At 38.2% G+C, this 22,318-nt stretch overlaps 1 protein-coding gene across 1 annotated transcript; it reads right to left on the bottom strand.

Moving 5' to 3' along the window:
• Nucleotides 1–11,338: 11,338 nt before the first annotated feature.
• LOC128229871 (metal cation symporter ZIP14-like) lies at nucleotides 11,339–17,766 on the bottom strand. Its single transcript, XM_052941752.1, has 8 exons — nucleotides 17,430–17,766; nucleotides 16,835–16,979; nucleotides 16,187–16,356; nucleotides 15,690–15,818; nucleotides 15,178–15,307; nucleotides 13,636–13,800; nucleotides 12,147–12,334; nucleotides 11,339–11,980 (listed from the first exon to the last, which is right to left on the bottom strand). Exons 1-8 carry the CDS (start codon nucleotides 17,697–17,699, stop codon nucleotides 11,831–11,833), a joined length of 1,347 nt encoding a protein of 448 aa, XP_052797712.1. The 5' UTR covers nucleotides 17,700–17,766; the 3' UTR covers nucleotides 11,339–11,830.
• Nucleotides 17,767–22,318: the final 4,552 nt, after the last annotated feature.

Below are 22,318 nucleotides of genomic sequence, written 5' to 3'. Positions count from 1 at the left end.
TGTGATAGTGCTAGCTAGCTATTCGTGACACTAAAAATAAGACCTACCATAAGCTGGCTATGAAACATTATATCGAAAACAACGCATGCTATGTGTTTCATCTCGCTAAAGATGCTATTGCTTATTGCCAGTGAATCCAAGTTTATGCTAGTTGTATTGCTAGAGTAGTCCGTGTTAGAGCTGAAAATCTACAGAAAATAGCCAATTGAATGGCTGACAAATGATAACGTGAAAATAAATTAAACTTATTAAAATCACTTGTAAAAAATGCCCTGTTTTCTGTACCTCTCTTTCAAATTCAACTCGGTATCCTGCATAAGAACCATTCTTTTCGACATTCATTCAACCTTAAAGGTATATTTAAACAATTGAATTAGTTGTGTTAATTCTTATTTGGGAGTAAGAGTGCATCTTGAAGTAAAGAAGTTTGAAACCAAACACATGGGTTGTTAATGGGATTAGTGATAGAGTCTGCATGCAAATCTATAACAATTTAGAATAAAGCGAGCCTCCATCATGCTCGTACACCGTGGGCGCGCACCACAGTTAGATTTATCATTACCAAACCTATGATGCATGAGAATGGCCATCATCTGCATTAAATTAACCAATACATAAGCGTATTTCTTGTTTGGTGTATGTTTCGCCTTGATCCGTGTGCCTTTAACCAGGATATTTGATAAATAGTAATAAACTGGCTTCTCATGTGTGCGTATCTCGATAAAATGAAACTCTACCTATTATTTGAACTTAATGAGCTACAACTTATTTTTCAAATGATGGTGGCATTATTTCCACAACAATGGTATAAAAACGTTTTATCAATACGTACGTGGTTCTAGTATGATAATAAACGTTTGTGGTTCAATCTTGTATACTAATTTATGTTGTAATGAATGTAAGGTTGTGTTTGTGTTGTATTTTCTTTCACCTTTCTTCATCACATCAAGTCATCACATTGAACATGATGTGACTGTGCCATGTTATACAACGTGTTGCGAGACCACATTGGCGAGATTGACCGAACTGTAGTACACAAGGGAAACAGAAACGGTGTGTTATATCCATCACCTTCTAACCTTTGACACACAGAGTGTGTAACATTTGACACAATGGTGATAACCCAGACTTCTTATAGGCACCTTATCTTACCGTGTCATCATTTTAACAGTACATCTAGCTTCAGGCAAAAGAGACTTGGCACTTTCAGGATGAAGTACCGCTTTCCTTTCAATTGTTTGGTGGTCTTAGTGATTTGTGTGTTCGGTATGTATACATTATTAAACTGCTATAAAAATAAAAGCAGTAAGATTTATTGTTCATCCAATGTCTATCATAAATACTGTGCCTTCTATTTTCAAAATAATAAATAAATAAAAAAGGCCATTTCTTTTGTTTAATGTGTCTTTGTTTTTTAAGTTGTTTGCAACTAAATGTAGATTAAAATTATATTTATGAATGATTATTCAAGGAAAAAAACTGTTGTTAAATAATATTTTTGGTTACACAAAAAAATATGTCAAATCATCCATATGTAGTGGAGGTCGTGTTCAGTGAAAACTGCATCAATGACGGATTATCGTGTGCGTCACTTAATTGCACGGTGGGAAACGTGCCAGTATGTGAAACGCAAATCTGCACGTGTGGCCCGAAACCAAATCCTGGAGGTAATGCGGATTATACATAATTTTATATAAACAAAGAATGTTTGATGTTTGATAACTTCAAAATGCTATTAGATGGGGAAAACGCCCCAAGCTTACAGTGAAATATGTTTTAATTGCACTGTTATTCTCAAGATAAATGCTGTTATTACTAGAGCTAGTTCATCTAGCTATACTCAGATAATGGTTTATCTATATATTAATGCTAGTTGTTTTTCATCCCGTCATAAAACATAAAATGCACGTGTGCCAAGAACTGAGCAATATAATTGCAGAATGCTATACATTAGCGGATTGCGATAGCTACTGGCTGACCCATCACTGCTCCAACAAACACCGAAGCTGTTCACCATTAGGGTTCTGTCAATGTACGCATGGGTATGTTATCGAGAATGATCAATCTCACTTGGTGATGGGAAATTACCTGAATGATGTTAAGTTCGTCTTTAATACAATGAAAACAACAGGGACAAACCCAATAGGGAAATATTCATAAATAAATCATGTTTAGAGACACAAGCCAAGAGCCCAAACTACACTGAACTAGAGACACAAGCCAAGAGTCCAAACTACACTGAACTAAAGACATAAGCCAAGAGCTCAAACGACACTGAACTAGAGACACAAGCCAAGATCCCAAACAACACTGAACTAGAGACACAAGCCAAGAGCTCAAACGACACTGAACTAGAGACACAAGCCAAGAGCTCAAACGACACTGAACTAGAGACACAAACCAAGAGCCCAAACGACACTGAACTAGAGACACAAGCCAAGAGCTCAAACGACACTGAACTAGAGACACAAGCCAAGAGCCCAAACGACACTGAACAAGAGACACAAGCCAAGAGCTAAAACGACACTGAACTAGAGACACAAACCAAGAGCCCAAACGACACTGAACAAGAGACACAAGCCAAGAGCTCAAACGACACTGAACTAGAGACACAAACCAAGAGCCCAAACGACACTGAACTAGAGACACAAGCCAAGAGCTTTAACGACACTGAACTAGAGACACAAGCCAAGAGCCCAAACGACTCTTAACTAGAGACACAAGCCAAGAGCTCAAACGACACTGAACTAGAGACACAAGCCAAGAGCCCAAACGACACTGAACAAGAGACACAAGCCAAGATCTCAAACGACACTGAACTAGAGACACAAGCCAAGAGCTCAAACGACACTGAACTAGAGACACAAGCCAAGAGCTCAAACGACACTGAACTAGAGACACAAGCCAAGATCCCAAACGAAACTGAACTAGAGACATAAACCAAGAGCCCAAACGATACTGAACTAGAGACACAAGCCAAGAGCCCAAACGACACTGAACTAGAGACACAAACCAAGAGCCCAAACGACACTGAACTAGAGACACAAGCCAAGAGCTCAAACGACACTGAACTAGAGACACAAGCCAACGGCCCAAACGACACTGAACTAAAGACATAAACCAAGAGCTCAAACGACACTGAACTAGAGACACAAGCCAAGAGCTCAAACGACACTGAACAAGAGACACAAGCCAAGAGCTCAAACGACACTGAACTAGAGACACAAGCCAAGAGCTCAAACGACACTGAACTAGAGACACAAGCCAAGATCCCAAACGACACTGAACTAGAGACATAAACCAAGAGCCCAAACGACACTGAACTAGAGACACAAGTCAAGAGCCCAAACGACACTGAACTAGAGACACAAGCCAAGAGCCCAAACGACACTGAACTAGAGACACAAGCCAACGGCCCAAACGACACTGAACTAAAGACATAAACCAAGAGCTCAAACGACACTGAACTAGAGACAAAAGCCAAGAGCTCAAATGACACTGAACTAGAGACACAAACCAAGAGCCCAAACGACACTGAACTAGAGACACAAGCCAAGAGCTCAAACGACACTGAACTAGAGACACAAGCCAAGAGCCCAAACGACACTGAACAAGAGACACAAGCCAAGAGCTCTAACGACACTGAACTAGAGACACAAGCCAAGAGCTCTAACGACACTGAACTAGAGACACAAACCAAGAGCCCAAACGACACTGAACTAGAGACACAAGCCAAGAGCTCAAACGACACTGAACTAGAGACACAAGCCAAGAGCCCAAACGACACTGAACTTGAGACACAAACCAAGAGCCCAAACGACACTGAACTAGAGACACAAACCAAGAGCCCAAACGACACTGAACTAGAGACACAAGGCAAGAGCCCAAACGACACTGAACTAGAGACACAAGCCAAGAGCTCAAACGACACTGAACTAAAGACATAAACCAAGAGCTCAAACGACTCTAAACTAGAGAAACAAGCCAAGAGCTCAAACGACACTGAACTAGAGACACAAGCCAAGAGCCCAAACGACACTGAACAAGAGACACAAGCAAAGAGCTCTAGCGACACTGAACTAGAGACACAAGCCAAGAGCTCTAACGACACTGAACTAGAGACACAAGCCAAGAGCCCAAACGACACTGAACTTGAGACACAAACCAAGAGCCCAAACGACACTGAACTAGAGACACAAACCAAGAGCCCAAACGACACTGAACTAGAGACACAAGCCAAGAGCCCAAACGACACTGAATTAGAGACACAAGCCAAGAGCTCAAACGACACTGAACTAAAGACATAAACCAAGAGCTCAAACGACTCTGAACTAGAGACACAAGCCAAGAGCTCAAACGACACTGAACTAGAGACACAAGCCAAGAGCTCAAACGACACTGAACTAGAGACACAAGCCAAGAGCCCAAACGACACTGAACTAGAGACACAAACCAAGAGCCCAAACGACACTGAACTAGAAACACAAGCCAAGAGCCCAAACGACACTGAATTAGAGACACAAGCCAAGAGTCCAAACGACACTGAACTAGAGACACAAGCCAAGAGCCCAAACGACACTGAACTAGAGACACAAACCAAGAGTCCAAACGACACTGAACTAGAGACACAAGACAAGAGCCCGAACGACACTGAACTAGAGACACAAACTTACAAACAGCACATACACACGTATAAACACCACAGACAGGGCACACCACGCGCATCAAAATACTTTTACCGATAAATGATTGCATCAGTTACATAATTCACTGCAACGCAGTCTATTTGGCGCTTAAACTGGTTTGTATGGCTCTTCAAATTAATCCAGTCTTTGCCTTTAAACATTAATCACAAAAAAGCGAACATTGTTTTGAAACGTTATCTTTGCCTGATAACATACCGAACCTAATTTATTATCATTATTGTCTGTGTTTTACAGGAACCAAGGCTAAAACATTCAGCTGAAAGAAAAATGATGAAGATACATCTAAATGGAAAAAGCCCCCTCAGATGTAGACAATTGCCAATAAACAAAAAAAACACTTACATGTTTTTGCATCCCTGTACAAGATTATACGTGTTTCCAAATAAACTAAGCATTACGTCAATCAACTAATAAAAGCACGATCATAATGCATTACAGTCCATTTGTACCGCCCCAAAAGCCATTTCGAGCAGTGAGTTTTTGGCACTTCATGTAGCGAAACACAAGCTTTCGATTAAATTGGCCGGTCTTTACATCTATGGATCTTCTGCGGGTTTACTTACGGTGATAGCCGGTGAAACATTAGATTTGGACTCCTTTGAAAATTGAACTGAAGGGATATTTTTCAACGTTGACCATGACAGCATTTCAACATTAAAATCATTCGTTGAGAACTTACCAGCGTTCCAATTTAGTCAGTAATGAGGTTATTTTGATCGTTTAATAAAGTTTGAGATATAAGTCAGAGATCGAGTATCCGTAGAAGAAAACACATATATGCCCCCGAAAAGAACCGTCGACATCCCCGATGTTACTGGCTAGGCCTTTTAAACACAATGGCTAGACCGAACCAACAAATGTCTAGACCTGCTGTGAATGCAGAGAATTCCATCGACCTGGAATTAAAGAATGCATGCCGGTTTCTTAGACACTACTGGTCTCTCGTACGTATAAATATCATTGTGACAATGGTTATGAACGGGGGATGGAAACACCCAGTTCAAGCACATTACGTTACCAATCCACCACGGATTTGCCCATTATTACGAATGATTCGCTAATCTGTAAAAAATGAAACACAAGGTAGTCACGACGTATGCAAGCCTATGAGAAATAGAGTGAAAAGTTGACACACATAGATTATCTTCGACATGAATGGGAATTTCGTGACCACGCGCAGATGTATATCTTATCTAACTAACTCTCCACACGCATAGAAATATCGGTATAATCCAAGTACCAAACAAATCAGTCCGGGAGTTTCAACGATGAAGTTCTTCATAGCTTTGATTTGTACAATTGGTATGTAGACAAAATTTACAAAGTTATTAAGAACGTCAGTTTATCTGCGGTTTTGTATCACCTCATGCTTCTTGCGTCAAGTCCAGGTTCATTTAATGTTTTGTATTCTTATATAATATATAACGAACCCTGGTCTAGTTACAACTAAAATCGAAACGCGAAATTTGAAATTTAACTCGAGTGGTCCATAACGTATTTTAAATTGAATATGTCGTACTACATGTTCACTTCATAACCCTTCTTTTACATAAAATATCCGTTACCTGATTTTTCGTTTTATTTCAATCAAATATCAGTCTGAAAGGGACTTTAATGTTTGTCCTACATTGTCAGTCAATCAGGGGCGCTAAATTTTTAAAATGTTATTTCTTATTTGTAAAGAATCTTTACTTATTGCTGAAGACGACTGACAGGTCTTCTTGACAGGCGCAGACTTAATTTTAAAGCTGATGCAATTTGGGAGGGGCTAACACTAAGTCGGTTAGAATTTATTAAGTAATTTCTTCATGAATAAGAAACCACGGTCGCTGCGATGCGCTCCGCTTCCATAGGTTACTTATTCACGAAGAAATTACTGAATAAACTCTAACCTATACATAATGTCTAATCGAAGTTTCCTCTTACCTGAATACAATTATTACAAATCTTCAATGTAGTTTTAACTTATCTATCTTACAACGATTGTGAAACAAGTTATTACATCATTATATGTATCACTATCGTTGGAACGATGTTACGCTCGAGTGTGGTCTTGTGTTGAGGGGGAACCCGGAGTCCCCGGAGGAAACCCACTTGTCCGGCTTGGTAACAACAAACCAAACTCACATGCGCCCAGGCCGGGAATCGAACGCGGTTTGCCTCGGTGAGAAGCGAGTGCACTAACCACTGCGCTAACCGGACAATCTTTAGAAATGGTAACACATACCAGATACCGAAGTTGCACCACCAGGAAAGAGATCTTTTAATGTCACAACGCATGGGAGAAAATATAATGCGGTGTATTACAGTGAGTGTATACCACGTGATAAATTGCATCATAAATGCTACGTCGGAAGGCAATATTTTGATTTGAAAAAAATACTTTAAACAAAGATAACTTCACCATTTCTTCACCTTTTTAAATAAAACAAAGCGCAGTCTACGCCGCCTAAGAAGCCCCACCTTCGGCCTTTTACCAGAATTGGATTGCAAGTTTAGTTTCTTAAAACACTTCGACAAACCTTTTCACAATACGGCCGTCTGACGGAGCACTGTCATAACATTATTTTGGAAACAGGTTTGTCGAAGTTTTTGATGAAACTAATGACCTCATCAAATTTCGGAAATAAAACAAATGCGGGGCTCTTTAAGCGGCATAGACTGCCCTTTGTTTCATTTAAAATGATGTTGTTAATGAAAAGTTATCTTAGATTTAAGTCTTCCTTTAAAGCAAATTTTTGCCTTCCGACGTAGCATTTATGACGTAATTTATCACGTGGTATACACGCACTGTTTTTACAATTTCCAGTGGACAGGTGTCTGTGGAGAACTTTTAGATTGTACGAAAAGTTAATACTTAGTAATACACATTTATTTCACATCTCTTAATCTATATTGTAAAGAAGCCATTACAATGTCCGTACACAGATAAAGCACCAAAATAATTCTTTAAAAGAAATGATAGTCAGATGGCTTTAACGAAAATCAGCAACAATATACGCTTCCTTTTCAATGTGACCGGTCGCCGGTCAGACGCAGTGATAATTTCCCTTATGCCGCGTAAACCTTTCGTAAGTTTAACGATAAAAATCACAGGGTACTAGTATAGCGTTTAGCGTAAGTTATAGGAGAGACAACTCGAGTATGTCATTCTTATATGTATATTTACTCCCCTTGTTATCAAACACTGCATCTATCTATGTTATATTACCTTATATTTACATCGTTGTGCTAAGATTGCTGAATAGGCAGACTTCAGTCATGTATGAACCAGATATCGACCTTATATTTATGGAATGTTTTCCACATTTCTCCTAAATTGTCGTTCGTTTCAATAACTACTTAGGACGTTTAATTTCATGCATATCTTCATTCGGATTATGATTAAAATTTAGATCCGCATCTCGACCTTGTCAGCCTCGTCTTCGTGATCATGCATCAAAATTCTTCTTGAGCTTGCTGTAATTCTAATTCATTTTAGACAAGTTCAACATTGTCATGAACAGCTCACACGATTAGATGTGTTCACTTTAAGTGTTTATAACACATGCAATTTGACGAAGACATTGGAACATACCTAGCAAAACACATATGACAGTTCCAGTAGCAGAAACGCCCACTGACAATGGCGATATCAAACATGACGCTGACAATATAAGATACAGGTTCATAGTTAAGGCATCATGATTTATTTAGCACCGTCTTTTTGAACGTTCAAATGAATATTACAACAAACTCTTTAAAACAATCTTAGCTAATATTAGAATAAAGGGATTTTTGCAAACTCCGCGCAGTGTTACTTCCCTTGCAGTACAGTAATCACTGCCACCACAAGATTTTCATCCAAAATTGGATGAAAACTTTTAATGGCATTTTTTTTAATCATATATATTTATTCTTATATCCTTTCTTAAATAATTACTTTACGCCAGTTGATAGGCATAATATGTTTTATAAAAAAATAACAATTAAAAAAACATTCGGAAATGTTCGGTCTTTTTTCAAATTGAAAGTAGGATTTACAAATTACAATATCAACATGGATGTGTTGTTAGCTATTCAGACATGTATCGAACGTTTTGCATTTTTTCCTTTTATGGAATAAAATCGTTTATTTTCTAAACAAATGAAACATGTTGCTGGAATTTCTTTTAAAGGTGTTCCGTCCATTTTGTAAATTGCAATCACGTGCCGTTTCTATCATCACGTGATATTTGTGAAGGCAGTGATTACTGTACTGCAAGGGAAGTAACACTGCGCGGAGTTTGGGATTTTTGAAGATAAATGCCTTTGTCTCTAAATGCCCGTTATTTATCAGCTACACTGTCCGCTTCTAGTGGCGGTCGTGTTTAGTGAGAACTGCACCAACGATGACACAACCAGCTGTGGGGTCGTTATCTGCCAGGAGGGAACCGTGCCCGTGTGCGATACAAACATCTGTACCTGTGATGACAAACCTGAGCCTGGGCGTAAGTCTTGGCTCTGAGTCTAACACGATTCGAAACAGTGATCAGTGTGTGTATATACCACGTGATAAATTGCGTCAGAAATTTTACGTCAAAAAACAATCTTTTACTATTTATTCACTATCATTATAAATAAAACATTACACAGTCTATGGCGCTAACAGATGCCATGTATTAATAACTAATATTTAATATGTAGTAATGATGATTTAATGAAAACGCTTTGGAAATCCTAGTAGTTTAAGCTCATCTCCGATCACTGGAACTAGCATACATCATAAATTTAATTTTAAAGTTGGAATACCAAACTCGCAGATGTTAATACAAACATAACTGGTAAGGCAAGCCTTCAATGAAAAGTGAATATAAAACGGTTTAAATATCTTTGCACAACCAGGAATAAAATGACAAACAAATATTCTGCTATACAATGCAATACATTATAATTTAAATATTCTTTATTTCAGAATGCCACGCAGTAGGTGATTGCGAAGGCTACTGGCAAAACCATCACTGCTCCCTTAACCACAGACAGTGTCTGGCTGGGTTTTGCCAATGTGTTCACGGGTATGTTATCATACTTTATATTTATTTAGTGTATGCACTTCTTACGGACAAATGAGAATTGAGTATGTTGCTTGCCTATTAACCGTAGAACGCTTGGTCGCTGACCATATTTTGTAGGAACGAATTAACTGACGTAGTATTCTTTTTACATAATGATAAGTAAATTTGTGTTGATGTGAGATTCGAGGCAACGACAAATGTCCGATGCGGCAAGTGGTTTGCAGTCCTCCCAGCAGAGCACATGCGGATTATCTTAATCGTGATTGAACAGTTTGGTTAAATGTATTTCTGGTGTCACTGATCCGGAAGCGTGTTATTCTTCTTCTAGTGATGTATTTCACGTCTGCCTTTATGGTTGCATACTGGCTTTACTGTGTGACTTTAGTTTAATTTCGATGAGAATGAGGGAACAAGCCAAAGAAGTAAATTTTAATTCAACATTCTGTGGAAACTGCGATAAATGAAATCTAAATAATCCCATAGCTTCGACGTTTTGTAAAGAAGGAAGGATTGCCTTCTTTAGAACAACTTCGCTGGTCTTGGTCGAGGCTAATCGGATACCGACAATACAGTTAAACCGTCTCCCGATGAAGTCCCGCGCCCTCTTCGTGTGATGCACGCATTAGCGGATCGGTCACATAGACGTTTGAATAAAACTCGATTCTCGTTGGTCCACAAATAAATTCATACGCTACACAATACTAAATATATTCTAACGTAATACAAGCAATCGGGTTCAATCCGCACTTTGGGCTCGTCTATTTTAAAACATCAAAACAATCTCATCACAAATCTTAATCGGAAAGATAGTATTTGTCATTTGTCTACCAAAATAATAAAAAAAGATTGCCAAAACTGTAAAGTGAATTCTTACTACACAATGATTCATTTCGAGAACCAGACGTTCCTCACACGCACTGTGTTGATACGTATACACTGTGTTTATACCACGTGAAAAATTACGTCATATATTCTAGGATGGCAACATTTTGAAGACTTAAAGCAAAGATAACTTTTCTTTTACTAAACTGCGCTATGTTTCATTAAAAATGGTGAAGAAATAGTGAAGAAATCTTTGTTTAATGTCTCTATTCGAAGCAAAATGTTGCCCTCCGACGTAGCATTTATGACACAATTTATCACATGGAATACACACACTGGTATAATGAAGTTATTATACACGATTGGCTGTTATTTGTTTAGGTTTCTTGTTTGAGTACAAACTTTAAAACTTTGAATTGTGGTGAGTGAAAGAGAGACATTCGGTGTATACATGTATTACATTATCTATATTCAGTCGTTATTACAATTAACGTATACTGTTGCTTTTGTTTTTCCTGTAGGCATGGCTAATGCATCCCTCCTCGGGAAGACACTGCAAGACAGTCTTAATGTTTTCATCTGAATACAGAATAAAATGTCGGGAAGTATCTCACGGTTGTAAAGGATTGTTGATAATATTTTAACAAGAAATGTGTCCAGTGAACACTCGCATTGCATATTAAAACGGTAACAAAACTATAGGAATCTTTAGTAATATATATAAAGACATTTTTCTGTGAATCAATCCATTTCTAAAAATCAATTAAATATCATGAAACAAATGATCTAATTAGGCAAGACCCATAACCCAAAAGAAAAACAGTATATAACCACTTGCATTGGCCTTTGTTGATACATTTTTCTCATCAACCTTATGACCATTTGGGAAAAACATCATAAGAAACACTCAATAAGGGATTAGTCAAGAACATGGAACGACGCCGACGTTGCTAATGGTGATTCACTTCTAATACTTTTGAACCGATTTAATTTAAATAAAGGCATATTTTTAAATATTATTTCTTGCCAGAGCTGACACTTGCTTTATACAAGGCGCTGGATAATGTATATGGTTATTATTTCCGAGTTGTTCATATGCACATCATTGACCGACATCCAACCAAAATGTTACGAAAAACCAAGGAAGAACTTTCTCATATGGACACGTCAAAGTTTTAATCTGAACATCTAAACGAACGTTGTGTTGCGGTATTCTTGAATATTACCATGGACCATTCAAACCTATTCGTTAACTATTCCATTCAATGATCAGACTTCGATATTTCCACCATATAACACAAGTATGAAGATAATGACGAAGCCACTCAAAAGGCCTAGATTCTGGATGAACAAAGCGGTCCAAACGGATTCGATACCATTTTCAACAACATGACGCACTTGGTCACCCATTTCAGGTATCTAAAACAAAGATTTTGATATAAACAAAATGCGGCAAATTAACAACCGAAACGTTATTTCTTAAGATTATCTGTTGTATGGAAATAATTTGAATGAACTTTTGCATGAACGGAAGCGTACGATACGATAACCTCTACACAGGCGAAAACTGTTTTATTTTACCTACCATATCGACTAAGGATATGTAAACAAACATGCCCCCTGCGATTGCAAATATCCACATGTTTGCGTCTGTGTTCTCTCCAAGCAAGATTCCAATGACCAGGCCGATGTAGCAGGTTGTGGCCGCCAGAAAGTTGTAAAATAGTGACCTCTTCATTGTTAAACCAGAATGAAGTAGGATGGCAATATCACCTGAAGTGGTTGGCAGTAGTTTAGTGTATAAAACTATAATTACATGTGTGTATACATATAATTTTCAATAACTTGAGCTTAGGTATGCATGCAATCCAATTTATGCCCTCGACCTTAATCTAGCAGCTTGAACGGCAAGCAAAACGGCTGGACTTCCTGGGCCCGTATTCAGTAGTGTCTTGAGTCTTAGTATGACACTCAACCTAGCTAAGGAGCAATAATAACCTTGACGGTTTGAACAGACATGGGCCTTGTGCGCGACACGCCACCTCTTCATGGCAACTCCTCGTGGCATTTGTTTTGAAAATCCTGTTATGCATGGTCAAGGTACGTTTCAACCTTTGACCTTTAACCTTGACTTAAACCTTTGAGGTACAGACCTTGGTCTTGAAGCGACACACCACCTCTTCATGATGAACATAATAAAATCATGGCAAGTTATATGAACATCTTATCATGCATGGTTAAGATACAGACTGGATAAGGATAATTTCAACTTTGATATTTAACCTTGACCTTGACCTTTGAGGTACAGACCTGGGTAGTGTGCACGACTTGCCACCTCATCATTGTTAACCTTCATGGCAAGTTGTTTGAACATCCTATAAGGCATATTCAAGATACAGCCTAGACAAGGAGCATTTCAACCTTCGTCCTTTAACCTTGACCTTTTAGGTACAGGCATGGGTCTTGTTGGCAAAACGCCACCTCATCGTGGTGAACATTCATGGCTAAGTTTTGAAAGTCCTACAATGGGTGGTCAAGATACAGCCCGAACAAAGTTCAGTCCGGACACACGCTCTCATAAACGCACGCACGCACTTACACGGAACCGTCATTGCGATAACTATATCTCGCTCAGCGCAAGCGGGTTCGACAATCGGTATATCAAATATACGTTGTAAACATGTTAAAACTCGCTTTTATGAGTCAGAGCCTCAAACTCAGAATCAAGATCTATGTGGAAACCGACCAAGGACAAAGTAACAGCCTCATTTTAAGTGACAATAGTATGGGATGACACTGATTAATTCGTGCACATGTTTGGTTGTCTGCAGTTTGCTATAACTGGAACATGCTCCACATGCAAGATACACATGTATAACATCAGGTACATCGCGGTTCTCTCGATCAATTTTCATTGATCATTTACATTTGTTTTTAGTAAAGTTCAGGGTTAAATGTTCTGCCAAACGACAACATCAGCGACGAAACCAATGGTATGACAACATGTCCTCTTTTTCTCTGAATAACAGACGAGCTTAGAATTAGAAAATAGAACAGACATTTAAATTATATACCTAGTTCATGGGGAAGCTCCTCGCAGATGATAGCGAGTGACACACTTATCCCGAGGAACGTGTTTTCAGTAAACGCAGCTCCGATTGAGATCCCGTCCACGAAGTTGTGTAGAGCATCCCCAATCATTATCATGAGGGCAACTGTACTGATTTTGTTAGTTCTCACTGCAAACCAATGAATCTTAATGAATCTCATAACTGCAGATTATGAGTAAATTTGAAATGCACAAGTCCCTAGACCTTACCTTTTATTTATGTTGGACACATTGCTGCAAACTCATGGTTTTCTTGAACACATACATGTTAAGATATCACTGGAAAGGGTCTTGATTTTTCTATACGCCTATCCAAATTTTAAACCTTTTCCACGTGCATGAGTAAAAAATGCGACATCAAATGCAACCTAACATTTCATGCTGACTGAAATATGTCTGCATCTTTTTAAAATAACCTAGAAAGCAAAGAGTGTTTTAAGGTTACTGTGTACAAGCGCATGAGAAATAAAACAAATCTAAAATATGCGTTTGGAGAAATGGCTTTTCCATAATGTACTGTTTCAAGATTGGTTTCCATATTTAAGAAATGTTAAAGTTAATCTAAAGCTGATCCCTGGCCCGACTGGCTGATCTTGGTAGGCTTTGACAAAGATATTGAGATAAAAGAGATATCAGTGATAAATTCGTCAGTGGAGTATTTGATCTTAAAGGAAAAAAGTAGAACGTTTGCGCGCCTTGAATATCGCACTTGTTGACCCACAGAAGCTGGCACGTGTTGAAAAATGTCAGTATTGCTGTCTAAATGCAAAGACCAGAACCCCCGGCGGTTAAGAGAGACTGTCACGGGTTGTGAAACATGGCTCTTTTTTAAGCCCGCCAGCAAAAAAAATAAATATGGGTGGGTGAAAATAATGAGCCATCTGTGGTAGCTAGGAGCAGCAGGAGTTGCATGCTGGTCATGTACGGTCTGAATTGCACAACAACGGGAAGGAAGCCCGAGTCCCAGTACCTGATCAAAGTTGTCGCACAGGCTTATTTTAAAGGGATCATGACAGTCCTCTCTGCTGGAATTGACTACTAAAAAACCAAGCGCTTAAGTACCGTTTCATTTAGTTGCACGATAATGCACCCGCACATCGCTCTGTACTGATTACGTACTTGTACCTAGCAACACTACCTCCAAGGTTTGTAACAACCACCATACATCCCAGACCTCTCACCTTGTGAATACTGGTCGAATCCCCAAACCTAGTTGCGCCTACGCGGACGTCGTTTTTAGACGCGCAGTGTCATTGGAAGCGTGTTATTCCAGTGAAAAAACAGCACACCAAAGCAAGCGTTTGCAAAGGCTTTGACAGACAGAATTTCATCTCTTAAAAAGTCTTTGTATGTTAAGAGGGAATACTTTGAGGGTCTAAACTATACGTTTATGCCAACACACAATCTATAACGGTATAATTTCTGTGTTGTCACGCACCTCGTATGAAGGCGACTTTTAAAAGTATATGTGTATATCTAAATTACAAAAATAGAGGTGGCAACCTACCGATGACTGATTTGCTTCTTTCTACAGTTTTTATTTCTTTTTCTTTTTCTGTGACATCCCCATTCCTTTTAACATCCACCGCATGTTTCGAAGAGATGCTTTCAAGTTCATCCTCTTCCGCTTTCACGTCCTAAGCAAACAATTTGTAAGTGATGTCAAAGTATATATACAGAATAATACATGTCCAACGTTCCTGGAAACTTAAGGCAAGAGAAATTACCTGTCAACTCAACAACGACACACCGTTACTATAGTAATAAAAGTACTTTTTTAACAAACGTTAGCGCTAAAACATTTACAGAAATGCGTTTTTCTTTACGGATACTTAAACGAACACACCAACAGTGTATTGGTTGCAGGATAAAACTGCATTTTAACAAATGAACATGTATCCTATTACCATTGAAATTACATTTACAACAAGCCATTAACAAAAGAATGCGTTTTCTCAGCGTATGTAAAAAAGCATGGACGATTCCTTTCCAAGGGCAGGAAAAAGCATGAGCATGTACCTTTGAGCGATTAAACCATAGTTTTAGAAATTTCTCTGCTATATAGAAGAAATACAGTCCACCAAGAACGGTCGCCATTTTAAGGTGGTAGTCTGGGACAGGGGACTCCTTTTCTGTCAAATGCATGGACTGAAACGATGTTGCACAAATTAATTCTCAAATTACATTATTAGATCTAAAGAATACCGTTAAGGTAATATATGCAATACTTAAACAAACGTGTGTATTATATAATATTCTAATACTGCAGTTAAACCAGAAAATGCCGTTTTCTATTATATGGAAATGAATACAAAAATTTATATTCTATTTTCATATTGAGAAATAAAAAAAATACAACATTTTGAAATCACTGGTGTTTTTAAAGAACGTTGATCTTAACGATTCCACTACAAACAAGCCAGCCAGAGGTCGTTGGATGAAATTTCATCTGAGGAAATCGAAATAATCCTGTTTCTCATTGGCCACAATTACGAGCATATATACTAAGTTCAAACCTCTGGAATGAGAACCAGAAGCCCGGTGGACGCCAATGTGCCTACAGCGAGCGCCACACAATACAACAGCACCCGCTGGAAGTAGCGGTGGTCCATGATTGGGGTGAAGAAAGCACCAACGTTCGACACGATACAAATAAGTGTCACAAAACCTATACCGTAACCCCATGCTGAAACAGAACAAAGTTTAACCAATAAAGTAAATGTTAATGTATGTTATATTAACAAAACGAGCCAAACCTTTCGAAATAACCTGTTAAGATGTCATATTTTAGATCGATGGAAATTCATAGAGGCCAAAAGCCTTTTTTCATGCGTCGGCATGTGTCGGCATGTGTTGTCTTCACAGTGTGCTGACGATGGTTTGAGTCTAATTTATCATTTAAAGCGATTCCTAGGAGCTGCTGATGAGTAGGCATTTATTTAAACTAGTTGAAATTGATAGTGATCACTTAAATGTCACCCTGACCATTGCGACAATGACATTTAATATAAAAAAACAACACGTTTAACGTGTGCATCATTGTAAGCTGATTACAAAATAATCTAATATATAGACCCTGTTTAAAGGCACAAGGATGAGACCTTACAGTCACGGAACGAGAGACACACAACGTACAATCAACACAGACGACCTTAGGTTCTGACCTTGTGCTGAAGATGGTACAGTGTACTTCTTTGTACGGCTCCGCTTGCACTTGCTTTGCACGAGCTGGTACACCACCGACGGAAACCAGTCACTTAATGAGTATTCTGGTGTTCCTAACGATGTCAACGTCGAAGAACTCAGACACTGAATAAGACAAGTCAGTATATGGCTTTCGCGTTTAAAGCTGCACTCTCACAGATTTACCGTTTTAACATTTTTTGTCTTGGAATGAGGCAATATTTGCGTAAATATCAGAAAATCAGTGATATAAGACAAAATATTCGATCGCAGTTTTTCATATTTAAGTTCAAAATTAATAATTTAAGGCTAAAACCGTTACTAACGCATTAAGAAAAATGCATTAAACATCAATGTGTTATCATAAATATGAAAATCTGCGATCTGATGTTTTGTCAGCAGTCTAAATCACATGTTTCCATGCATTTTTTTAAAAAATTGGCTCGTTCCAAGACAAAAAAAAAATAATGTCACAACGTCAATCTGTTAGAGAGCTGCTTTAAAGAATTGGGAGAAACATAAAGAATAAATACAAGTGACAGAAAGAAACACACGGAAATAAAAGTTATCACTTACGTTTTCCTCCAGAAATAAACTGCATTCGGTCACATTGAAAGAGCACGAGATGTTCAAACCTTCGCGTCGATCAATCAAATCGTCTTTACCATGCACGGCTTTATGGACGAGAAACTCGTGAAACTCCTTGTCATCTAATCCAGCGTGTGATTTAACATCATGGAGCCTTTCTATTACTGCTTGATTAAAAACTGACAAGTTTCCATTGGATAATTTTACGTTGAAATATAAAACAATTAAAATACTTCTGATATACCTTGACAAAGCCATGTTGTACTAACTTTATTCAACAATGACTTTGTATAAATATATATATATATATATACACACACAGTCTTGTGACTCGTGATATCATAAATATATGTAAAATATGCGCCATCATAGTAAAGACAAAAAAATGAAATATAAGGTAATCAGTAAATAACGTGATATTATCTAACCGTATGCGTAATGGAAACGTGATTAAACTTAGTCCAAATGATTAAGATCTTAGACGAGGCTGCCGATTAAAGCTCATAGGGTAGAGTTGGCCTAACACATTATGCATCGGCAGAGCTGTCTTGCTTTCAATGAGTATTTTCATACGTTAAAAACCTATTTCCAGCGAATACCGGTTCATCATACGTATTAACGTGTATGTCTATCTACTGGTATGCGCAGTCATACAAATATATGACGGTGAGAGTGATTTAGGTGTCCGCTTCTCACCAAAGCGGTTGTGGGGTCGATCCTTACAACGGGTACTTTCGCGCGGCCTCTAAAAAAGGACACAGGACTGGTTTCTGCCCAACAAACCCACTCGATACTGATTTTACACTCTTGCGCACATTGGTCTGAAATTGGCTCAGTGTGAGCATTATTTGATAAGCTCATAGAGAGTTGAATTTTCTACCTTCTGTACCCTGTGCGTAGGAGTGTTCATAACCAGCTTTCGTGTTAATAAACAACAGCCGTATCATTATTCTATGAAGGCAATAAACTGAAGGTCGCGAACCTGTTTGGACCTCTCAAAGATAATAAAGTCCATGTGTACCTAAATACACTATGTGGCAATAAATAACATAACTTGTCACCCAAGTTCCGATTGTTGTCACCCGTTTTAATGTAACACAACTCTGCATCGAAGCGCAACTTGTAAACAATTGAGCTGTTACATATCTTGTTATTCGCGTACATGTTCACTTGAAAAATGAGAAGTCATTGATAGTAATATAGCAATATGTTTCAGTTGTAAACTTTGTCGCACTAGCATTTTTATGGAGTGTATTACCTGATTTCGAAATCACGGTGTGTACCATACGACTGAAGGTTGGTGATGTATGTAACCCCTACATGCCTCATCTTATCAAGACAGTAGTTGAGTTCATATGTTTTCTTCATTATGACAAAAAAAAAACTTTGAACAATATATTATGAAGCTAAACATTGTAAGAAGATACGAATACAAGAAGAAACAAATACGGCAAAACGTAAAAAGTTAAGACAAAACATCTTACTAGTCGCCAACATATCGGGCATATATTGATGACTCGTGTGAGTTAAAGGCTTTCTATGAAAACCAGAGTAGAAATGAAACAAAGGACTGAAAGCATTGGACACTAGCTGTGACTACACTCTACAAACAATAACTTTTGAAGATGTGGTTATATCGAATTATTGAATATGTTCTGGCTAGTTTCTAAAACTAGTGGAATATATTAATGATAAGGATTACCAAAAATCAATTGAAGTCATCGAAACTTGATTTATTTGTTAAAAAAAGAAAAAGCAACTTAATGATTTCAAGAACACGCACAAAACAATATTTTGATTTGAAACCTTATGATTTTGTAAATTCATGAAGCATTTAGTATTTTAACATAATACGAGGGAAGGTAGACTTTCTAAAATAAGTTATATTGCACAGCAGCCTGCCACTGACCATGCTCCACTCAAGGTCCCAGCACATGATTTTCAAATGTTATTTTAAAAGAAGACGCCAAAATGGCGACATGTCGAGCCCGTTGAAAGAGACGTTGACACGGACATAATGCTCTTCCATGCAGTTGCAACACGTACAGAACAGCATAGGGGTGAACAATTTTAAGGAGTACCTGCGAAACTACGCCTCAGCATGGTGAACCTTTATTGCATTTTATTTAAATCCTATAATGCATGGTACATATCAAGCCCGGATACGGCTCAGTACAGACCAGTCCTACCAACAGAACTCATTTTGACACTTAATTTTTAAGTGTGACCTTGTTCTTTGAGGTACAGACTTGGGTATTGTGTGCGACACGCCAAGAAATCATGGTGAACCTTCATGGCAATTGTTTCTTTGAAAATCCTGCATGGTCAAGAAAAAGCCCGGACAGGGATCAGTTCAACCCTTGACCTCTTATTTTGACCTTGCCCTTTGAGGTACAGACCTGGATCTTGCAAGCAACACGCCACATCATCATATGCCCATTTTCTATGAAAAGGCAGAAATTGTAATAAAAATGTGCTGGTAGAAGGTAAGAGTTGAAGCAATGATATACACAAGCTGGAAAAGATTATTACATGGAAAGATATTTGCAGGTCTGAGAATTAATGGAAATAAACAAGAGAGACATGGTGGCCCTAAATCGCTCACCTGAGATATGTGAAGAAAAACAATATTTTTTATAAACATTAGTTGGGTAGTCAGCCCAATTGGCCTGCAGTACATTTTTTGAACACTAGGTATCTTAAAGAAAGCAAAAAACATCAACTGACGACGCTGTTCAGGCGCGTAGCTAAGGCCAATTTGGGATAACGCAGATCGAAAATAGTTCATTGGCGGACAGAATATCAACCCATTCACCCCCTACACCCCTTATTTTTTATTTCAAATTCGAGGGTTTTGGTATGAATAAACTTCGACCTGTTAAAATTTCATTACGTTACTGCGTATTTGCGTACAGTCAGCTACGCGTCTGCTGTTAGTAGGAAACTACTAGAACAGATCTTTGGCTATGAAGGTATTTCATCAGCTGACGATACCATTTCATTTGATGCCAAATATACAGACCTTGAGAAGAAGTGTTCTGACATTTCTCAAAAAGTTCTGAGATATTTCCAGCGAAGATTAAAGCCCCTTATTAGAAATAAGGTTAATCTCCCGTCCAGGCAAGATCTCATTAGTTCCAACTGGACGAACAACAGCTGTGAGTCCATGGACCATGTCCTTAAGCAATCGGAAACAAAAAGGCCTAACTGTCTTCGCTAAATTTGTTTAAGGTCTAGTCAATGGAAAGTCGTCGAGAAAAACACAGTAAAAACGCAAAGTAAATATCAACAACAATGCCTACGACAAAATGACTTAAACACGAAACTGGTATTTGCTGTCCGGTGTTGGGTGTGCACACGCCGAACACCACTTAAAAACCCCAGCATGGGTGACAGTCAGCATCCTCACAAAATACCATTCCATTCAACGTCAAAATGTGTTTAATCTTCATTTTCCGTACATGTGTACCTAAATGCACTTTGTTTCGATAAATAACAATTAGTTACCCGTATCAATGACACAACTCTGCATCAAAGCGCAAATAATAAACCAAGTACTTATTTGAGCACATACATATCTTATTATTTGCGTACATGTATAGTTGAGAAAAATGAGAAGAAATTGATAATAATATAGCAATATGTTACACATGTTGACTTTGTCGCACTTACTTTCGTATGGAGTGTTTTATCCGATTTCGATATCACGGTGTATGTAACCTCTACTTGTGTCTTCGTATTTAGACGACAGTGGAGTTCGTATGTTTTCTTTATTAAGCAAACCCTATAAAGAACATGTAAAGCTAAAACAGTGAAAAGAAAATACAACTACAAGAAGATACAAGTACAACATTACGTAAAATGTAACGACAAAACATCTTACCAGGCGCTGGTATATACATGTATATATATATTGTGCGCGACAGGCCACTTCTTCATGGTAAACATTCATGAAAAGTTCTTTTTTTGAAATAATATAATACATGGTCATGAACAAATTCAGTCCGGGCGGGTGGAGGCATGCAGGCACAGATGCACATAATCATCGTGACAACTACGTCTCGCTCACCGCAAGCAGGCAAGACAAAAAGTCTAAAAAATCTTATCTAAAATAAAAGGGAGTATATTCTTAAGTTAAGAACATAAACCATTCTTTCTTTGTTGTTGTTTATTCCAAGACATAGGGAATAAGAAGATCGCTGAAAGCGATGGATGCTCTCAAAACGCCCATTTTCTATGAAAAGACAGAAATTGTCATAAAACAAAAATGTTCTGGTAGAAGGTAAGAGTTGAAACATTATTATACACAAGTTGAAACACATCATTACATGGAAAGGTATGGTCAGATTTTAGAGTGTAAGTAAATGAACAAGAGGGACATGGTGGCCCTGAATCGCTCACCTAAGATATGCGAAGTTGGGTAGTCAGCCCAATTGACATGTAGAAGACGTTTTGTACACTATGTATTTTAAGGAACTAACTCACGATGCTTCTTGTAAGAAATGTAGGCATGATCTAATGGAACAGATCTTTGACTATCACGGTATTTCCTCAGCTGATACCATTGCATTTGATGCAAAGTTTACAGACCTTGAGAAGAAGTGTTCTGATATTTCTCAAAAGATCTCAGATCTTTCCAAATAAGGTTGAAGCCCCTTATTAGAAATCAGGTTAATGTCCCATACACGCAAGGTCTCATTAGTTCCAATTGGACGAACAGCAACTGTGAGTCCATGAACCACGTCCTTAAGCAGTCGGCTGAATGGCAAAAAAACGGCCGAACTGTTTTTCCCACTAGAGCTGAATATCCGGTTAATGGACAGTCGTTATACCTCAGAGCTTGTGCGTTCCGATTTCCGGACCGCCACTGCCTATTC

This window comes from Mya arenaria, chromosome 4 (assembly GCF_026914265.1).
Source record: "Mya arenaria isolate MELC-2E11 chromosome 4, ASM2691426v1".
Taxonomy (NCBI): domain Eukaryota; kingdom Metazoa; phylum Mollusca; class Bivalvia; order Myida; family Myidae; genus Mya; species Mya arenaria.
This window is presented reverse-complemented; position numbering and strand designations above follow the sequence as displayed.

Coding starts and splice junctions, on each gene's coding strand:
- LOC128229871 (XM_052941752.1), bottom strand. CDS start 17,699: ATGGCTTTGTCAAGGTATATCAGAAGTATTTTAATTGTTTTATATTTC. Junction 16,357..16,834: donor TGTACCATCTTCAGCACAAG/GTCAGAACCTAA, acceptor GTTCTGTTTCAG/CATGGGGTTACGGTATAGGT. Junction 15,308..15,689: donor TATGGTTTAATCGCTCAAAG/GTACATGCTCAT, acceptor TTGTTTGCTTAG/GACGTGAAAGCGGAAGAGGA.